Source organism: Miscanthus floridulus, chromosome 6 (genome assembly GCF_019320115.1).
Source record: "Miscanthus floridulus cultivar M001 chromosome 6, ASM1932011v1, whole genome shotgun sequence".
NCBI classification, from domain to species: Eukaryota; Viridiplantae; Streptophyta; class Magnoliopsida; order Poales; family Poaceae; genus Miscanthus; species Miscanthus floridulus.
In genome coordinates, this window is record NC_089585.1 from 6,133,530 (window position 1) to 6,149,990 (window position 16,461).

Consider the following 16,461-nt stretch of genomic DNA (forward strand, 5'->3'; position numbering starts at 1 on the left):
TGTGTAACGTCGCAGGAATCGGACTTTTCCGTCAACGAAGGCAAGCCCCGGATGCATACAACCCTACCTTGTGTTTTACAAATTAATTTCGCTTTTGCTTTCCGTTACTGCATTAAGTGATTAAGAGTTAAGTAAAAGCCTAATTGGTGCATTACCACCCTCGTTATTCCATATTTACCATTTTATCAGTTTTAAACTCGTATATGCCTAGTTTTGCTTAGCTATGCGTAGAACGATGAAAGTCGGGTGACTACCTGCCACCTGCAAGTTTTAAATGAAACATTGGTTAATTATGTTAGCATGTGATATGGGAATGTGGAGTAATAAATCTAGATCGGGCGGACTCGGTGTGTGTGAGCCACAAGACATGGAGGTCTTGTGAGTGGGTTCTTTCCGCCTGTGTCGATTAAGGCACGTCCGTTGTTGAATTATATGAGGTGAGAATTTGTAGTACTAACCACATACTCCGGTAAGCCTGAACTTGGCAATTCTATTACGAGAATGGCTACTCGCGCACTGGGAGTGGAGAGATGGCGGGAATAGCGTGTACCCACGTGGCCATGGGCTGGAATGGTGGAGTACTGTGTTCTCAGGTGGCGCGGACCCATTCTTGTTTTAGAGGATCCGAGGATAGGTTGGTATATGGAGGTCAGGGACCTGCATATGTCGTGTGGTCTGGAATTCCCAGCTGGGTTTATAATCGGTTCGAATTATCATTGCTCCTCGGTTAAGGAGACTCAACTCACTGTTCATCATCGTAGAATTAATAACCGGAACTTGAATAAGACTTGTGAAGGTGCTGAATATAAAGTTTCATGATCTCAGTGCGGATCGTGTCAGCTTTATATATAATTCTTGTGAAATTTTCTATATAAAAAATGTTGTTAAAATAGCTTTTACGCAAAAGAACTTTGATCATTGTTAAAGCTATACCTTGAATTCCTGAGCCTGCATTACTGAGTTTATCAGTTAATATTTCGGATAAGTCTTGTTGAGTACTTTTGTACTCAGGGTTCGTTGACCCCTTGTTGCAGGTGAACCTCATGAGCAGATCTGTTTTGGATCGTGCTGCATGACTATCGTTCGTTCTGACGATGAGAAGTAAATGTGTGATCCTTGGGCAGGATGTTTACTTTGTGTGTTATGTATATATTAATCATGCCACTCCACTACTACTATGGTTTGTAATAATTAAAGAACTTAGTTTGTAAGGTTTGAAATAACTGGTTTGTAAACTATGTTATCGTAAGACTTCCGCTGATTTTACTCTGGTTTTGATATTTGAATAAATGTTGTAATACTGCAATGACTCTGTAACGTGATCCTGCTCGGAAATCGTGGATGATTCGGGGTTCCCCGAGGACACCCGACAGTCTTTTTAAGTTCATGGAAACATATGCATAGATGTCAAAGGTCGCCGGACAGTGACAGGTGCATGTGGGCCCTATAACTTAGGAGGTTCTGCCACACCGGTGCCTACAGGAGACACCCCTTAAGGGTAAGTTTGAATCTCTTCACCCGAAGTATAAAAACTTCGTACATAGTATGAAATACTAAACCGAAACTTGTTCTCTTATAGTGGAGATCCGAGAAAGGAATGAAAAGAGACCCATAGAAGGATGACCAACTCTTAGAGCTCGTCGGCGACCTTTGCAACTTCATATTGGACTAAATTGTTCACGTCAAAGGCGCCTACCATGACCGAGAGTCTCACTTAGGTACAAATCCTCAGTACCAACATCTTCGTAAGACTGAAAGACTAGCTCTAGGACTGTTGATAACAATATGTATGGAATTTGTATATTTAATGATGGATTGTATGTATTCTTGTGAATTGGACTTGTAATTGTAGTTTATATAATACTCTTGTGCTTGTAGTCGCGGTCGCGGGGCGTTCGGCAACGTGAACACGGTTCGGAACGTTGGTCGTGGGGCGTTCGGCAACACGATTTTGAATTATAAATTTGATTTTTTTAGACGACAAAGCGTATTGTAGGGGTGGTTCTAGATTGAACCGCCCCTACAAACAGTTATTTGTAGGGGCGGCTAGTACTACAGCCGCCCCTATAAATCGATTTGTAGGGGCGGCCTGGAAACCGCTCCTACAAATGTATAATTTGTAGAGACGGTTCGATAGGGGCGGCTGACCAAACCGCTCCTACAAAGGATTACGAACCATCTCTAAAAATCGATTATGTAGTGGTGGATATATCAACAAAATTCACGTGTGGAAACAGAAATATTAGTACCGGTCCGGCCGGCGGCCTCGCCTACTACCGTGCATCCTCCGGTCGCCGTCGTGCGATCGATCCGCGGTCACATTCATCCTCCGCGGCTCCTTTGATGCATTGCCCTACGCGGCTGAGTGGTTGTTCCCTTTTTTTGGCTAGCTAGCTCGCCGGAGTATCTCGCTGGCCCCTGGGCGCTGACCTCTTGCGATTAACAGCTAGCGTAACATCTAGTTCTCTATATTATAACTTTGTAAGTGACGTGTTTTGGCAAAACGGGACTCGAAACATCGGCCATTTGCAGATTTGATACTAGATCTATATTCATAGACACAGATGGACCCACTTGTTATCCACTCGAATGTCATCATAATCAAGGAGTCAATCCTTCGAGTGTCATTTTTATAATTTTTTCGTTTTGGATACCGAGATCGCGAGTTAGTCATTTCTTGACATCCATATGACCATATGCAGCATGCGAACATGTATAAATAAATAAAGCTAGCAGGGCACACCGTCGTCTATTCTCTCTCCGGCCAGCCTTGTATAAATAAAGCTAGCAGGGCACACAGCTTTCCAAGAGACCAAGACTCCAGTCTCTACTTCCATCATCAAACCAAAAGATGATTAGCGTTTAGCAAGATGGCGGAGAAGAAGGGCGACGAGTTCAGCTTCAGCGTGGAGAAGGTGATCGCCGAGTTCGAGCGGCTGACGCGGGACGCCGCCGCCGTCCAGCGGGAGACGTTGCAGAGGATCCTCGCCGGCAAGGCCGCTGCCGAGTACCTCCGACGGTTGGGCCTCGCCGGCCGGACCGGCCCGGACAGCTTCCGGGCCTGCGTGCCGCTCGCCACGCACGCGGACCTGGAGCCCTACATTGTGCGCATCGCCGGCGAGGGCGACACCGCCTCCCACGTCCTCACCGACACGCCCGTCACCTCGATCTCCCTCAGGTTAGTCTCGTCATTAGTCATTACCAATGTCAATACGCTGCTGAGGACGAGCTCAACCCCTCGATCGACACATTTCGCCATGACGATGATGCCCTGTGTCCATGTCATGCAGCTCCGGCACGACGCAGGGGAAGCGCAAGTACCTGCCCTTCAACGACAACATATTCAAGCTGACCATGCATGCGTACCGGACTTCCTTCGCTTTCAGGAACAGGTAGGGTACCAGATTGATGCTAGAACGACCCGTAACTATTTAAATCTACTACTTTTTTGGTTTATACGTGTCTCAAGTTTGAACAAATACACAAGTTGTCGGTGTTTTCGGCCATCGACGAGTAAATTTATATTTGCGTGTCTGGCTCGGATGGTGTGCTCGGAGGACACAGGGGATTTATACTGTTCGGGCGGAACGTTCTTATGTCCAGTTCGCTACTGCTCGTGTTACCGGCACTTAGTTTGCAGTAGGGGTTATAAACAGGCGAGAGAGGGAGATGATCACAAGTCTCTGGTGAAAGGAGTAAACAGGTGTTGAGAGCTCTCTTGTCGCTCAGCCGTGTGCTCGTGTCGTGCTCTTATGTCGAGATCCCCCGTGTCCAGATCCCCGTTTCATGGGGTGCCCTATTTTCTCTTTTATAGGCGAAGGGAAAGCGCGGGTTACAGAGGAGGAAAAAAAGAAGAATGAGAGAGAAGAAGACTTCCAGGGTTACTAGGGTCCTTCTTCTCCTTCATGCGGGTCCCAACGATCCTATAGATATCAACAGGAACGGCTCCATATCGCGGCCCTGTTCGTCACTGGCACCATGTGCAGGCGTCATCTGCCGGTCATGGCGTTCCACTCCGTCCTGGCGGACGTCGTGGTGAACTAACGTGCCTGTCAGCGTCCATACGAGGATTAGGCAGAACCGCACCGGCACGCCCGACACTGTTCTTGATGTTAATCCCTAGGTATGGCCCGCCATGGCCACGAGTTACATCGAGGCATGCCACATTTTTTTTGATCGACGAAACATGGTGCTCGGTGTGCTGTTAACGGGCTAGTCCAAGTGGGGCCCCGGCTTTCTATTCGCGGGGTCCGGCATGGGTCAGCTGGTGACTGACTCCAGATTCTCAGTGGCCAATTCCATATAGATCTCGGGTCCGTTCGACCGGTCCCAAGGGCTCGTTGCCTTTCTTCAAGGAAAAACCATGGACTAGGAACCGACCAAGACTCGAACGTGGGTCGAGATGCCCGCGGCGCTCGTGCGCCCGGGTACTGGCTGCTAGTGGACCCATCCCTTTCCACCCCTCACTCTAAGGGCGCTCCGGAGCGGCTGTGAACCCATCGGAGGGCCAGCCTTCGAACTGCTAGGCCTGAATAGGCCGTAGGAGCGTTTTTAGCTCCGTATCCCTCCTTATCTGCGACGGTTCTTGTTCCATCGTTCTACGACCTGCGCATTCGGTCTCCTTGCGAGTTCAACTTCCCTCGAGCCCCCTGCGCGTTGCAAGGGTCGGGTCCAGGGCCTGGCTCGTCTTTGTGATCGTCATCCCTCAAGCGTTTTTTGATAAAACAGAGAGGCTGAGCCGTGACACGTTTTTTCTCAATGGACGAAACATGGTGCTCGATGAGCTGTTAACGGGCTAGTCCGAGTGGGGCCCTGGTTTCCCGTTCGTGGGGGTCCAGCATGGGTCAGCTGGTGACCGACTCTAGATTCTCAGTGGCCAATCTATGTAGTTCTCTGGTCCGTTCGACTGGTCCCGAGGGCTCGTTGCCTTTCTTTGAGGAAAAACCATGGACTGGGAACCGACCAAGACTCGAACTTGGACCAGGATGCCCACGGCACTCGTGCACCTAGGTACTAGCCGCTAGTGGGTCCATCTCTTTCCATCCCTCACTCTAAGGGTGTAACACCCCGGGTGTTTAAATATTAAAAACAGGACATGTCATCATATGCATTGCAAGGCATTTGGTCATATTGCAAACATTGATATGCATTCACTAAAACAAGTTTACATTTATGTTATGAGTGTTGAATTGAATTGTTTGAATCAAGTTCAAAATTTGGTTTGGATTTGAATTTTCGAGAAAACCCTCATTTTCAGCATTTAAATCTTACCCTAAAAACTCATTTCAAAATCTAGGCATATTTTGGGGTTGAGCCCAAAAGCAAAAGTGTAGAGCTTGTCAAGTTAAACAAAGTTTGTTTTTGGAGTTTTCAAAGTTGTTATGAAAAATTTGAAGTAATTCAAAAAGGCGTAATTCGTTAAATGTTCCCTATTTGAATTCAAAAGTTCATTTCAAAATGTAGATCGAATTAGGGGTTGGTTATAAAAGCAAAGTTGTAGAACTTTGAATTTTGAACAACTTTTATTTTTGGAGATTTTTGAGTTGTTATACAAATTTGGGAGTAATTTGAATTTGAAAACGAATGGCAATTTTGTAAATTCTATGAACAGTGTTCACCGCCTAAGCTACATCGCCGGCGACCTTCGACTTGCTTCCAGGCGCATCGTGGCCGTCTGTGGCATCGCGCTGGCACGGGGAAAGGCTCCATCATGGCTTCCTTGAGCTTCTGAGCCACATTATAAATACCGAGACGCCGTCGCCGTCGTTCTTTCTTCTTCTCTGTTTTTCCCGTCGCCCTTGCTCATCTCCGGCGAGTCGGTGTCGTCGCCATAGTGCCTCTCCAGCCTCAGTAAAGCTTTCCACAACTCCACCTGCTCCTTGCACACTCAGCCGACCTGCCATTGCAGCTTGATTTCGCCGGGAGTCACCGTTCATCGTAGTTCATCTTCGTGGCTGGCAGCGTCGCCGTCACGTTCACCTCACCGTGGCTAGTGCTCCACGATGACTTTTATTTTTGGAGATTTTTGAGTTGTTATACAAATTTGGGAGTAATTTGAATTTGAAAACGAATGGCAATTTTGTAAATTGTATGAACAGTGTTCACCGCCTAAGCTACATCGCCGGCGACCTTCGACTTGCTTCCAGGCGCATCGTGGCCGTTTGTGGCATCGCGCTGGCACGGGGAAAGGCTCCATCATGGCTTCCTTGAGCTTCTGAGCCACATTATAAATACCGAGACGCCGTCGCCGTCGTTCTTTCTTCTTCTCTGTTTTTCCCGTCGCCCTTGCTCATCTCCGGCGAGTCGGTGTCGTCACCGTAGTGCCTCTCCAGCCTCAGTAAAGCTTTCCACAACTCCACCTGCTCCTTGCACACTCAGCCGACCTGCCATTGCAGCTTGATTTCGCCGGGAGTCACCGTTCATCGCAGTTCATCTTCGTGGCTGGCAGCGTCGCCGTCACGTTTGCCTCACCGTGGCCTAGTGCTCCACGGTGCGTATCCGTCCTTGATTTGTAGCCCTTCTACTTCACCGTGTTACCGTGGTCCTCTATGACCTTTTTTATTGAACCATTCCTCCACTGCAGTCACCGAGAGTCGAGCTTGCCATCGCCGCCGTTGTTGTCACCGTCGTCTGACGCCACCTTTGCTACTCATCGTCTACCGCACGTTCTAACACGTTTGTGGTGAGCTTCTGTTGCTTCTTGAGTAGTTTTAGAGAGCTCTAGCAAGCACTAGTTGCTTTAACGCCGTAGTGCCTGCCGTGTCCTGCTCGGCCGAGCCACCATGGCCGGTGTAGTGCTCGGTTCTGGCCAGCGTTTGGTCTCGGTTGTGCCACCAATCGTTGCGCCTTGTTGTGGTGATCACCGTGGTGCCTTTGCCTTCGCCGTTGGTCTCACCGGCGGCGAGGAATCGCCGGTCAGCGCGCGTGTCACCGGAGTCAAAGTCGGTGGTTGAAGACGACAGGCGGGACCCGATGTTAGTGACTCAGCATTCAAATGGAATTTTTTTCTATTTTCTGAAATGAATGAATAGTGTATGCTTTTGTTATTTTTGTGTAGAATTATTTAGAGCTCTAAAAATTATGAAAATTTTTGTGTGACCTCTCTGTGATGTATATTATTTAAGAAAAATATGAAATGTTATTTTTAGTACTTTATGAATGTGATAAAAATTGCTCAATTAATTAATAAATGAAATTTCATGATTTTTCTAGGCTTATTTAATTGTCCAAAAATTATGAAATTTGTTTTGCCACTTACTTATCATGTGATGAACCTTTACTAAAATTTTGAGCTCAATTAGAATAAGTTGATTTATTTCATAATTCTTAATTAATTAATTAATTCATAAAAGCAAATAGTAACCTTTAATGATTTAGGTTTTTGTTTGAAATTTTTATTGAGTGATGTCCTTGGGTCATTAGTTGGTAATGATCCTTGGCAATTGATTTAGGTGGTTCGAAAAGGTTTTGTTAGTTTGACTTGCAACTGTACCGCGAAGGAAAGTTGTATTCGAATTGTTAATTTTTGCATCCATCATCGAGCATCATGTTTCGTATTCCGCATCATGTTAAACATAGCATTGTTACTACGTGTAGTGAACGAAGGTGAACACGTGGTAGTTAATCAAGTTGCGGAGGAGGTTAATCCGTCTATTGAGGTCGGATTGAATACTCGTGGAACGTCGCAAGAACCGGACTTTTTCATCAACGAAGGCAAGCCCCGGATGCATACAACCCTACCTTGTGTTTTACAAATTTTATCGCTTTTGCTTTTATATACTGCATTAAGTGATTAGAAGTGAAGTGGAAACCTAATTGGTGCATTACCAACCTTGTTTTTCCATATCTACCTTGTTACCAGTTTTAATTCGTAAATGACTAGTTATGCTTAGTCCTGATTAGCCAGGGTGATTACCTGTCACCTGCGAGTTTCAAATGGATCTTTGGTTATTTATGTGATCATGAAATATGATCATGTGGAGTAATAAATCTAGATCGGGCGGACTCGGTGTGTGTGAGCCACAAGACATGGAGGTCTGGTGAGTGGGTTCTTTCCGCCTATGTCGGTTAAGGTCCGTCCGTTGTTGAACTGTGTGCGGTGAGACTTTGTAGTACTAACCACATACTCTGGTAAGCCTTAACTTGGCGATTCTATTACGATAATGGCTACTCGCGTACTGGGAGTGGAGAGATGGCGGGACTAGCGTGTACCCACGTGGCAATGGGCTGGATTGGTGGAGTACTGTATTCTCAGGTGGCGTAGACCCATTCTTATTTTAGAGGATCTGAGAGTAGGTTGGTATATGTAGGTTAGGGACCTGCATATGTCGTATGGTCTGGAATTCCCAGCTGGGTTTATAATCGGTTTCGAATTCGTCGTTGCTCCTCGGTTATGGAGACTCACTTCTCTATTCATCATCGTAGATAATAACTAAAACTTGAGGTGGTTTGAGAAAGTGTTGTGTATGAAGTTTCATGATCTCAATACGAATCGTGTCATCTTTGTATATGATTTTATGATGTTTTAAATGTCGAAATAACTGAATTTTGTTAAAGAGCTTTTACGTAAAAGAACTTTGATTATTGCTAAAGCCATACCTTGAATCCCTAAGCCTGCATTCCTGCGTCTTATCAGTTTTTATTTTGGTTAAGTCTTGTTGAGTACTTTTGTACTCAGGGTTCATTGACCCTTATTGCAGGTGAGTCTCATGAGCAGATCTGTTTTGGATCAGTGCTGCATGACTATTAGTTCGATCTGACGATGAGAAGTAAATGTGTGGCCCTTGGGCAGGGCAATCTAATTGTGTGTTTTGTATTATGTTATATTGCCACTCTACTACTATGGTTTGTAATAAGTATCGAACTTAGTTGTGAGGTTTGAAACTACTATTTTATAAACTAAGTTATTGTAAGACTTTCGCTGTTTTTACTCTGATGTATATATTTGAATAAATGTTGTAATACTGCAATGACTATGTAATGTGATCCTGCTCGGAAATCGTGGATGATTCGGGGTTCCCCGAGGACACCCGACATACTTCTTAAGTTACCAGGAACATATGCATAGTTGTCAAAGGTCAGTCGGACAGTGACAAGTGCATGTGGACCCTATAATTTAGGAGGTTCTGCCACAGAATAGTATCAGAGCACGATCGTTATAAAGTCTTTGTCGTATTGGTTTACAAAAACTTCAAAATGATTTGGGATGACTAAATTTAACTTGTTAATTTGGTCCAAATTGCTTGTAACTTATCTTATTTCTTTCTCACCATTCCTTATTTGATTAAAAAGGTTTTGTGTGGTGGAGTAGTAATCTTACTAGTGCCCTATATAAAAACAAATGTTGTTTATGTGCATTATAAGCTTTGATGTTTTTGTTCGTAAGAATGATTCATGCATCATGATTAATTCACTTGTTACTTCCTTCGCCTCTGAGTCTGGAGTTGAGTAGTGAGTCTGGTTTGAGTAATGTAATCCATCCTAGCTGCTCTTTAGACTTTGATCAAGTGGTCTTACTTAGATTAAATTGACTTCCTACAGTATGGCTCGTACCAAGATGACGCCCCGTAAGTCCACTAGACCCAAAGGAGTTCCTCGTCACCAACTTGCCCCTAGGAATGACGGTGCTAGCAGTAGCAGCTCTAAGCCTAATCCCCAGGCACTAGATACAGAGGATTTCTACAAAGTTAGCACAAGCTACTAGAGATAGGGCTTTGGATGCCATACAGGTAGGAGAATTATAGAATCAATTGAGGCATCTCACCACCACGCATAGGAACTGCGAACGTATGTTAGTTCATACGATGGAAGGAAGGAATGAAGCTTGGCATAGGGAAAATATAGCTAGAGCTAGAACTCATGAGCTAGAATTCTATGTAGAAGATTTAGAAGAACATAATACTTATCTGCATGAGGAAGTTTATAGGCTAAGCAATCTACTGAGATCCAAATCATGAACCCCAAGCTAATGCTATGGACCCCAGGTGTCATCCTTGTGAATGATGTCGAATCAGAAGAGGAAGAAGAAGAAGATCCTAAAGAATTAGTAATGATCGATGAAAGTGATAATGAAGGCGGTAATATTTCCGGAATGGATACCGAGCCTGAAGTTTGAAGTATTTGAGGAAAGGAGTAGAGTTGTATAATAGTTAGTTCTAGTAAAGTTAAGTAGTTTTGTTTAGGTTCATGCGGGTTTGTGTTTATATTAGTAAACTCTATGTAATGTGTCTGGAGTAAGCTTTTGTGCAATTCAATAAAGACTTAGTGAATAAAGTTTGGTTTGTTATGAGCAGATGCGTCGTATGAGGGTTCGTATATTTCGGGTACCTCACGAGATGAGAATGGTATTCCAGATCCACCACCAGTTCCAACAAATCTGGCTGATGCTATAGTCGCACTTGTCAATGTGACGGTTGAAAATTCTCGTTTGCTTCATAAGATAGCTCAGAGTAATCAGAATCAGATGTAAGGAAACTATGGTCACCACCATAACAGACAGGAGGCTACATATGTTGATTTTATAGACACAAGACCACCAGTGTTCACCAAGGCAGATGAACCATTAGGAGGCTGATGATTGGCTTTGAACCTATGGAGCAGAAATTTGATCTTATTCCATGCACAGAGTATCAGAAACCTACGTTTGTCGCCTAGCAACTTCGAGGAGCAGCAAGTGCTTGGTGGGCAAACTTAGTGGCTATGCATCTAGCTGGTATTCCAATAACTTGGGCTAAGTTCCATACTGCCTTCAGAGCCCATTATATCCCTGAAGGAGTTATGGCTATGAAGCTGGATGAATTCCTTGCTTTGAAGCAAGGAGATCAAACAGTGATGCAGTATGTGGGAAGATTCAATCACCTATCACAATATGCATCTGAACAATGTCAATACTGATGCCAAGAAGAAGAGGTGGTTTATGAGAGGCTTGAATACCAAGCTGCAGACAATGATGACAACTTGTACTAATGTTACTTATCATGAGGCTATAAATATTACAATTGCTTCAGAGGCAAAGTATCGACAGCATAAGGAGCTCAAAAAGAAAAAGAGTATGCCGTCTGGATCTTTTGGGAGAAATCAAAAGAGGCAGAGGGTGATTTATTATCTAGTAAATCATAATCGTCCTCCTTATCGCCCGCCGCAATTCCAAGCTGGGCAACAGTCAAATGTCTGTCCTGCTATAACCTACCCGAATTCTCAACAGACCAATGCTTCTAGTAGCAATGCTCCAACATCCTAGGGTCACAATTATCCATGTTATAATTGTGGAAGGACCAGTCATTTCTCCAGGGAATATCCGTATCGCAGGCAGGCTAATCAAAATTATCAGAAGGCCCCTGCCAATCAACAACAGGGTTAGGCACCAAACAAGAACCCCAATCAGAATGCTCAGAAGGGCAAAGATGAGAGGAAGACAGGACATGTGTTCTATATTCAAGCTGGAGAAATTCCAGAAGGGGAGCTAGTGATGATGGGTATGTTTCCTGTTGCCAATCACCCTGTAGTTATACTTTTTGATTCAGGTGTATCTCATTCATTCATCAATAGAACATTTGTGGTAAAGCATGAAATTTCAATTGGGGCAACAAAGGAAAATTTCTTTATATAGTCGCCCGGGGGACGTCTGTGTACTAAGGAAATGGTATACCAGGTACCCTTAAACCTAGGTGGGCATATTTTCCCACTACCATGATTATCCTTAAGGATCAGGATATAGATGTAATCTTGGGAATGAATTAGATGTATCAGCATAAGGCTGTTATTGATGCTTTGAATAGAACTATAAGGGTGAGTTTGTCAGATAGTAATTCTCAACTTCTCATCCAACTTCCAACCTTAAGAAGATCAGTGGGCAAGGTTTGTGCAACTGCTATTAAAGAGATTAGAGATATCCCAGTAGTGTGTGAATTTTTGGATGTGTTTCCTGAAGATTTACCCGGTCTACCACTTCATAGGGATGTCTAGTTTAACATAGAGTTACAACCTAGAATAGCTTCGATTTCTCGGAGAGCTTATAGGATGCCACCTAAGGAATTGGTCGAGTTGAAGACTCAGTTACAAGAATTGATTGAAAAGGGGTTTATCCAACCTAGTTCATCACCTTGGGGATGTCTGGCAATTTTTGTGAAAAAGAAAGATGAGACCCTGAGGTTATGTGTCGACTATCATCCTGTTGAATGAAGTGACCATCAAGAATAAGTATCCCTTACCTCGGATAGATTTGCTTTTTGATCAATTGGCCAGAGCCAAAGTTTTCTCCAAGATAGATTTGAGGTCAGGATATCACCAAATCAAGATAAAGCCTAAAGATATTCCCAAAACGGCATTTACCACAAGATATGAATTATATGAATACTTGGTAATGTCTTTTGGTTTGACAAATGCTCTAGCTCATTTCATGTATCTGATGAATTCAATATTCATGCCTGAGCTAGACAAGTTTATAGTGGTGTTTATTGATGACATCCTAGTATATTCCAAGAATAAGAAAGAACATGCGGAACATCTCAGAATTGTTCTGACCCGCTTGAGAGAATATCAACTATATACTAAGTTTAGCAAGTGTGATTTTTGGCTTAAGGAAGTACAATTTCTTGGACATGTCTTGTCAACTGAAGGTGTTGCAGTTGATCCAAGCAAAGTGAAGGATGTGTTTGATTGGATACCGCCAACCACAGTTCATTAAGTTCAGAGTTTTCTTGGATTGGCGGGGTATTACTGTCAGTTTATTCTAGATTTCTCTAAAGTATCAAAGTCCATAACTAAATTGTTGAAGAACCAAGTTAAGTTTGTCTGGTCATCTGATTATAGAGAGGCTTTCCAGACTTTGAAGAGACTGTTGACTACTGCACCAGTATTAGCCCAACCTAATATCGAGAAGCCGTTTGATGTTTATTGTGATACTTTAGGTATTGGTATTGGATGTGTGTTGATGCAAGAAGGCCGAGTCATTGCCTATGCATCCAGGTAACTTAAGCAACATGAAGAACACTATCCGACTCATGATCTGGAGTTAGCAGCTGTGGTCCATGCTCTGAAGATTTGGCGGCATTACCTACTTGGTAATACATGCCATATTTATACAGACCACAAGAGTTTAAAGTATATCTTTACTCAGTCAGAGTTGAACATGCGACAAAGAAGATGGTTAGAACTGATTAAAGATTATGACTTGGCAGTACATTATCACCCTGGTAAAGCAAATGTGGTTGCAGATGCCCTCAGTCGCAAAAGTTATTGCAATTGTCTGGCAGTGAGAACAATGGGTTTGACTTTATGTCAAGAAATGGAAAATTTGAATGAAGTAATTCAACAAGGTAGTTTGACCAACATAATTGTTGAAGCCACTATTCGAGATCAAGTTATTGTTGCTCAGAAAGAAAACAAGGGCATAGCCCATATCAAAGATAGGGTCAGGAATGGAAAAGCAGAATGCTTCATCATAGATGATGAAGGTGTGTTATGGTTCAAGGATCGCCTGGTGGTACCAAAGGTTCCTAAGTTGCGGCAGTTAATTCTAGAAGAGGCACATGCTACTAGGTTATCTATCCATCCGGAAAGTAACAAGATGTACCATGACTTGAAACAAAGATATTGGTGGACTAAAATGAAAATAGAGATTGCTAGATACATAACAAAGTGTGATACTTGTCAAAAGGTGAAAGCTATACATATGAGGTCTGCTGGTGAATTACAACCATTACCTATTCTATCTTAGAAGTGGGAGGACATAAGTATGGATTTTATTGTTGGTTTACCCAAGACGTCAAAGGGATTTGACTCAATATGGGTTATTGTAGATCGACTAACCAAATCAGCACATTTTCTTCTAGTTCAGAATACATATCCCACTATACGGTATGCCAAGATGTATTTAGAGTGAATTGTGAGTCTCCATGGAGTACCCAAGACTATTGTGTCCGATAGGGGTACACAGTTTGTCTCCTAGTTTTTGGAAATGGTTGCATTCTTCATTGGGTACCAAACTACTGTACAGTATAGCTTATCATCCGTGGACTGATGGACAGACTGAAAGAGTCAATCAAGTACTTGAAGATATGTTAAGGTGTTGTGTCCTTAACTATTCCAATAAGTGGGATGAATGCTTACCTTTGGCCGAGTTCTCATACAACAATAGTTATCAGGAAAGCATTAGAATGGCTCCATTTGAAGCACTCTATGGTCGGAGATGCAGAACATCATTGAGTTGGTCTGAGCCTAGAGAAAGAAGGTTCTTTGGGGTTGACCTTGTGAAAGAAACAGAAGACAAGGTTAAGCAAATACAAAGTAATTTGAAGATAGCTCAATTCCGACAAAAGAGTTATGCGGATAAACGATGTAGACCATTGGTGTTTAATAAGGGAGATTTTGTATATATGAAGGTATCACCAATGAAGGGAGTTACCCGTTTTGGTGTTAAAGGCAAGTTGGCACCTCGATATATTGGACCATTCCAAATTCTGGAGAGGATGGAAAAGTGGCTTATCGCTTGAAATTACCAGAACATCTCGCAGATGTACATGATGTGTTCCATGTTTCTCAATTGAAGAAGTGTCTCCGAGTGCCTGAGCAGAATGTTGAGGTTGAAGGAGTGGAACTTGAACCAGATTTGACTTATTCCGAATATCCTATATGAGTTTTGGATCAAAAAGATCATGTTACTCAAAGAAGGACAATCAAGTTCTACAAGATATAATGGAATCAACATTAAGAAGAAGCTACTTGGGAATCAGAAGATTACTTATTAGAAAAATTTCCAGTGTTTCTTGCGTTAATATAGAATAGAGTAATATTAGTTGAGCTCGGTTGTTACAAATTGTGTTTTGTGAAGAGATCTCAGCTGTTTTATGGATAGATTTTGTATGTGTTCTTGCGACACATTTCCTTTTCCATTACTCACCCTATGGCTTTGAATCTTGGGGTTAGATTTCTTTTAGGGGGAAGGATTGTAACACCCCGGGTGTTTAAATATTAAAAACATGACATGTCATCATATGCATTGCAAGGCATTTGGTCATATTGTAAACTTTGATATGCATTCACTAAAACAAGTTTACATTTATGTTATGAGTGTTGAATTGAATTGTTTGAATCAAGTTCAAAATTTGGTTTGGATTTGAATTTTCGAGAAAACCCTGATTTTCACCATTTAAATCTTACCCTGAAAACTCATTTCAAAATCTAGGCATATTTTGGGGTTGAGCACAAAAGCAAAAGTGTAGAGATTATCAAGTTATACAAAGTTAGTTTTTGGTGTTTTCAAAGTTGTTATGAAAAATTTGAAGTAATTCAAAAAGGCGTAATTCGTTAAATATTCCCTATTTGAATTCAAAAGTTCATTTCAAAATGTAGACCAAATTAGGGGTTGGTTATAAAAGCAAAGTTGTAGAACTTTGAATTTTCAACAACTTTTATTTTTGGAGATTTTTGAGTTATTATACAAATTTGGGAGTAATTTGAATTTGAAAATGAATGGTAATTCTGTAAATTCTGTGAATAGTGTTCACCGCCTAAGCTACATCGCCGGCGACCTTTAGCTTGCTTCCAGGCGCGTCATGGCCGTCTGTGGCGTCGCGCTGGCGTGGGGAAAGGCTCCGTCATGGCTTCCTTGAGCTTCTGAGCCGTGTTATAAATACCGAGACGCCGTCGCCGGCGTTCTTTCTTCTTCTCTGTTTTTCTCATCGCCCTTGCTCATTTCTAGCGAGTACGTGTCATCGTCGTAGTGCCTCTCTAGCCTCAGCAAAGCTTTCCACAACTCCACCTACTCCTTGCGCACTCAGCCGACCTGCCATTGCAGCTTGATTTCGCTCGGAGTCACCGTTCATCGCTGTTCTTCTTCACGGCCGGCAGCGTCGCCGTCGCGTTCGCCTCATCGTGGCCAGTGCTCCACGGTGCGTATCTGTCCTTGACTTGTAGCCCTTCTGCTTCACCATGTTACTGTGGTCCTCTATGACCTTTTGATTGAACCATTCCTCCACTCCAGTCACCGAGAGTCGAGCTTGCCATTGCCGCCGTTGCTGTCACCGTTGTCTGACGCCACCTTTGCTGCTCATCGTCTACCGCACGTTCTAACATGTTTGTGGTGAGCTTCTGTTGCTTCTCGAGTAGTTTTAGAGAGCTCTAGCAAGCTCTAGTTGCTTGAACACCGCTGTGCCGCCGTGTCCTGCTCGGCTGAGCCGCCATGGCCGGTGTATTGCTCGGTTCTGGCCGCGTTTGGTCTCGGTTGTGCCACCAATCGTTGCGCCTTGTTGTGGTGATCACCGTGGTGCCTTTGCCTTCGCCGTTGGTCTCACCGGCGACGAGGAATCGCCGATCAGCGCGCGCGTCGCTGGAGTCAAAGTCGGAGGTTGAAGATAATAGGCGGGACCCGATGTCAGTGACTCAGCGTTCAAATGGAATTTTTTTCTATTTTCTGAAATGAATGAATAGTGTATGCTTTTGTTATTTTTGTGTAGAATTATT

The 16,461-nt window shown here is 43.4% G+C and overlaps 1 protein-coding gene across 1 annotated transcript; it reads left to right on the top strand.

Moving 5' to 3' along the window:
* Positions 1 to 2,870: 2,870 nt before the first annotated feature.
* On the top strand, positions 2,871 to 4,044 carry LOC136460149 (jasmonoyl--L-amino acid synthetase GH3.3-like). Its single transcript, XM_066459967.1, has 3 exons — positions 2,871 to 3,178; positions 3,291 to 3,392; positions 3,930 to 4,044. The coding sequence occupies exons 1-3, from the start codon at positions 2,871 to 2,873 to the stop codon at positions 4,042 to 4,044; spliced, it is 525 nt and encodes a 174-aa protein (XP_066316064.1).
* The last annotated feature ends 12,417 nt before the right edge of the window (positions 4,045 to 16,461 follow it).